A 5514-nucleotide genomic window follows, 5' to 3' on the forward strand; every position below is an offset into this window, starting at 1 on the left:
TGTGATGACTAAGAGCCTTATTGATGTTCTCTGGTGGAAAGCACAAAGATGTCATAACTCCAAAAATCTTGTTGCATGGTGATTTTTTTTTCACCCCAGGAACTGATAACATATCCCATCCCATTTCTAAACCACATGATTTATCAACTTTACTTCTTAGTATCACATGATGGTCTGGCCTGAAAGTATTCAGGTGAATACATGCAATGAAAAATTCACATCTTGAAGTTTAAGCAGCTCAATATTACCTGTGTCCCTTATCCTCAAAAAAACACACATGGAAGAAAAGCTGAGTTATTGCCTCTTGGTGTTTTTTTCAAGCTAATGTTTTGTTACTCCAAAATACCAAACCTTTCAGCCTCCTCATATTTGAATTTGAGAGCTGTTGCTGAGGGGTGGTGTTGCTGAATCCAGTAGGTTGAACTATGCTTTGGTTGGAAAGAAGTATGGCTGTAGGTATGGTTTGGTTTTACTTAAGGCCAGGATGCTGCAACAGGTAAACAGAGCTGTGTCATCCCAGCAGAAATCCCTCAGGAGTGTCTCCTGTGAGACTCTTCTTTTAATCCAGTGTATCACAGGGTCCACTCCTGGAGAAGCGTTTGTTTATACATGCCAACACCCGGGTGTTAGGAGGCCACCTTGGATGTTGAGGCCAGTAAGAATGCTGGTGTCAGTGACCCTGAGAATTGGTAAATTAGGGGTGTAAGTTCACAGGCTGGGTTTGTGTTTTACACAGGTTAAGCTGTGGGCTGCTTTCTTGCATTCCTCAGGAAGAAATGAAGTTATGACTACGGTTTCTTGCATGCAGTCAATTCCTCCTTGCTTGTGTCTGAAGAAAGAGTTGGCTGCCCTTGTTTTCTTGCCTTAAGAATTGATGTGCAGGGAGCAATTTTAGTTTTTTAAGTTGTGGTAGGAAGTGCAAGTGTGTGGAGGTGGGTCTTAGTCATGCATATTTTCCAGCTGTGTCCCCTCCCAGGTTCCTGGATAACACCTTCCATGTCACACAGGGTTTAACATGAGGCACTTGGTCTCTTTGTATCTTGGAACTTGGATGTTATTAATTAATTGTTTCTATGACCTTTTTTGTCTTTCCTTCAGTATTAAGAGAAGTGTGATGAAATGCTGTCACAGCAAGCGTCACTTGTGACACACACTGGTAACTTCAGAAATGTTAAGCATGTGTTCTTGTCACTGTAATTTTGTACACTGGAGGACTTGCAGATAATTCAACTTCTAGATTTGGCAACTATTGACTTCATATAGACTGTGTGATGTTGCTTTGGAGTAGTATTAAATCCACCATTTCTCTTCACAGCTAAGTGAAATAAGTGGAATACCCTTAGAAAACATCGAATTTGCAAAGGTAAGTAAGAAATTGTGTATTTTAATGGCACAGATGTGTGATTATGAGTTTTATTGTATTCACTAAGTAATTGCTATTTTCAGGGTAGAGGAACCTTTCCATGTGACATTTCCATACTGGAGATTCATCAAGACTTGGACTGGAATCCGAAAGTATCTACATTGAATGTGTGGCCCCTGTACATTTGTGATGATGGTGCAGTAATATTTTATAGGTATGTATTTCATTACCACACAGAAATAATAACCACACCATAATAAACCACACAGGAAAAAAGCTGTGGTTAGCATTTCTGGGCTGATGTAATGGACAGGAAAATAAAGTGTTCTTTGTTACCTTAAAGAAAAGGTTTAAAACATTCAACTGGAATATTTGTGCTCCTCAGCTTCCTAAAAGCCTCAATATTAAGTTGAAGAAAATGAGCACTGCACCTTTTTACTCAATCCTCCCTCCCAAACCACTGAAATTAAAGCTAGTTGCTATGCTTGAGTGTGTATCTGGATTCTGTTTCTTAAAATAGAACCATATCCCACATGGAGTTAGTAAGAGTCTTGCTGTAGGTTTTGGAGAGCAAGGATTTTATTGTCTGAGTTTATTCCTTTGAGAAATTAATATGGATTCTTTCTAAAAAGCCTGGTCTGCTAAAAACTCTGTTAATGTGAAAAATGTTCATCAGCTGGTGGCAGTAGCCCGGGGTAGGAGTTGAGAATTGAGAACTTGAAATATTGTCATTTCTCCTGAACTTGGTGTGTGGGGCAACCTAACAGACACATTGCTGTGGCATTTTGCATAATTGCATGTGAGCTGGGGAAAAACAGCTGGTTAATAATGTGCTGGTCCTGATGAAAAAGACTTGGGAGAACGTCTGGTAAGGACTGGCTTACACACTGCTTCCAGCTGTTGGCACTGAGACCAAAAGCAGAGCAGATCTGTGGTTGTCTATAAAGAACAGGAGTAAGAGAGATGGAGGAGTATGGGCTTGTTCCTTGCCCCGGTCCGTAGTCAGGCAGAACACTGAATGTTTCTGCTGCAAAAGCAGGTTTAGACACATTGCCTCTTCCTGCAGAATAAAGCAGTCCCTGAGAAGCATTATGTTTAGTTGTGGTTTTTACTAAGATGCTCCAAGCAAAGAAAGAAATAAAAAAAGCAGAAGTGTACTTGTAATTACTGTATTGATCTGAATTTGAACATGTGTTTACATTTTAGGGATAAAACGGAAGAATTAATGGAATTAACAGATGAGCAAAGAAATGAACTGATGAAAAAAGAAAGCAGCAGACTCCAGAAAACCGGACACCGGGTAACCTACTCTCCCCGCAAAGAAAAAGCACTAAAAATTTATCTGGATGGAGCACCAAATAAAGATTTGACTCAAGACTGATACTTGCTATAGCATTTTCCCTGGGGAATTTTTTTTGTTTCCAATCAAAAGGTTCACTACTACTGTGTAGTGCCATTACGGCAGGACATTCATTAGGTGTAAAGCGCTGACACCAGCAGAGCCGGGCGTGCCGGCCGCAGGCAGGGCCCCGCTGGGCACTGTGGGACTTGGAATCATGTTGTGCACTATAGTCAAATGTACTGTAAAGCTAAAAGGGATGTGCAAATAAAAGATTAGAACTCAAAAAGCGGGCGGGGAGGGAAACGAGTGGAAGTTGTTGAGGACAGTGTGCACATAGTAGCTAGTGAAACTAGCCTCCAACAGGATACTCATAGCTTAATAATAAAAGCTGTGCAAAGGCCATGAAAGAATCCTTTTCTCTTGTTTGTTTCACTGATACACGCATTACCTCATCAGAGAGTCTGGAGTAAATGTTAACACATTGGTTCTAGGAAAGCAGCGGGGAAGGGCCGGGCGTGGGAGTGCTGCAAGTGTCAGGTTTTAGAATCTTCTTCCATAAAACAGGGGCTCTGAGAGGTGTCTGCAGGAAGCTGCCGGCAGGCGTTGTTTGTTTGCAGAAGTGCTGTTGTAAGGTAAAGTGGTTTTTAATAGGTTACCAATGAGCAGCTCTAGTGTATTGCGTTCGATGTGTAAATAAAATCTGCCCTATTCATTTACCAGAACTGCAGTTCAGCTATTTACCATGCTATTTCTTTACACATATCAACATTCATTGTGTACATTTGGAAGTATAGTTGCCTATTTAAATTTGTATTCATTTTATGTTTGACGATGCTGGGTACTTTAGGGTTGTACTTCCCCTTGTTAATGAAGTTTTTATTCTGTTCCGCTACTTTTTGTACATTTTGTTTTTAAGACTATTACAAGTTTGCATCTTCTCCACCTGCTGAAAGTCAGTTTCTTTTTCCCAGAGCTGATTCCATAGCTATATGTAGTCAAATATTGGGGCAACCTCTTAACACCTCAACGTACGAACTTGGTAGTTCAGGCTGTGGTGCAAAGACTGATGCAGTCAACATGATTTCATTGCAAAGCCTAGGAACAGCAATTTTTTGCTTTGGTCCATAAAGATCAATAGAGAACAATTCTCCATAGTTTTTGGAAAAACCACCTAATTTATAACAATCAAAAGATTTTGGTAAACTTTTTCATGCCAGATGCTGTTTACAACAATGAACATGCCAATAAAACATTTGTTCATTCTGTTGTGTTATTTTAATCATTAAATGCTGTGTTTTTTTATTTTAAAAATTATGGAATTGTTTCATGGAAATACAGAATTCCCCAAGGCTGGAATTGCAAGGCTGTGTGTTTGTGTGTATGTGCACACCCCCTCCATGTACAGAGTGTTTGTTACAGGAGCTGGTTTATAGCCTGCCTGGCTGCTGCTGCTCTTTACATTCACACCAAATTTTTCTTCAATTGTGAGTTTCCTTTTCCAGAACTGAATTTCTCACCAGTGAAACCTCCAAGTTCCAACTATGACTGGCAGCTAAATTCCACTCCAGAAGGAAAGGGGTGTCCAGTAACAGAACCTTCAGTTCTTCTTTCCGTGCTGGCCCACAGTAACCTAAAAATGCTGAGGAATCTGGCAGCTTGAGAAGCAGGCATTGCACAGAGGCATTCCCTCATTGTTCCTCTTCTGACTGTGCTGCCTCCTGGCCAATATATGTGAGGCTGGAAGTGGAGGCAAAGGGAGCAGAGAGGGAAATACCATCCCCTAGTAGGGTACTCCATTAAACTACCATTTGCCATAGATACAGATTCCTAAAGCATCCTTAGAGTTTTTGGAAGAGAGAAAAAAATACCTGTCAAATGGATATCGTGAATTTTCTTCAAAATTGGACAGTTGGAAATGCGAAAGTGTAGAGATTAAATCTGGGGATGGCAGCAACAAAAACTTGAAAGGAGAATGGTGTCTTTAAGAGGGCAGTATTCTCAGTTACCTCTCTCATGGATATGTTTTTAAGCAGGAAAATTGCAGTGGCACTTACTTCCTTCTCCTTGTATAGATGGGGCTGTCTCTAAAGCACAGTAATTTTATTAGGGATAGAAAGGGAGGGTAGATTCAGTGAACTCTGAGAGACAGTGTCTGTGTGTGTGTGTTGGTGTGAGAATGGGTTGTAGAATCCTTAAGCCAAAACTCAGACAGTTACAATGGAACACCCTCCCTGTTTATGACAATGGCTATTAATTATTCATTCTGGTACCCAAGGAATTTATGGAAAAGCCTTCATACACCAGGAGTGGTGAAAGGTGTGCAGATTGGCAGCACAGTCTTACAGCTGCTCGTGTTACTGGTGCTCTGCCATTCCAAACTAGACATGAGCAATAGGCATTATTTGGGAGGAAGCACCATGACAAGTTACTTGGCTGGAACCTCACATCTTGTTTTACCACGTGCAACAACAGATGGTGAAATCTCCAGGCCAGACAACCATGAATCGTGGAGGAGCCATGGCAGCAAACTGGTGAGGCAGCTGGGAGCTGTGGAGTTTGGGGGTCAGATTTTACTCTTAGCCTGCTATTGACTCTCGAAATCAATGACCTTTTAGGATGGTAAAAATAATCACGTCTTGCAACATGCACAGATTCATGCCTATAAGCGTATTAGAAGCACAAACCAAGTCTGGAGAAAAAAGTTTAAAATCATTTAAAAATTCCTTAAAATCTATGATTGCAACAGTGTCAGAGTAGATGGTTCTTGCCCTAGAGAAATAAACCAATTCTGAACATCTGTACTCAAAGG

General features: G+C 40.8%; 1 protein-coding gene across 3 annotated transcripts in view; it reads left to right on the top strand.

Annotated features, from left to right (window-relative positions):
• USP47 (ubiquitin specific peptidase 47) overlaps window positions 1–3992 on the top strand; it is a 53448-nt gene extending 49456 nt beyond the window's left edge. For all 3 annotated transcript variants that reach the window (XM_066320561.1, XM_066320559.1, XM_066320560.1), the window contains exons 27-29: window positions 1316–1363; window positions 1447–1577; window positions 2570–3992. In XM_066320561.1, the coding sequence (XP_066176658.1) occupies window positions 1316–1363; window positions 1447–1577; window positions 2570–2744 (354 nt within the window). In that variant the 3' untranslated portion in view covers window positions 2745–3992. The remainder of the gene's footprint in view (window positions 1–1315; window positions 1364–1446; window positions 1578–2569) is intronic.
• Window positions 3993–5514: the final 1522 nt, after the last annotated feature.

This window comes from Sylvia atricapilla, chromosome 6 (assembly GCF_009819655.1).
Source record: "Sylvia atricapilla isolate bSylAtr1 chromosome 6, bSylAtr1.pri, whole genome shotgun sequence".
NCBI lineage: Eukaryota > Metazoa > Chordata > Aves > Passeriformes > Sylviidae > Sylvia > Sylvia atricapilla.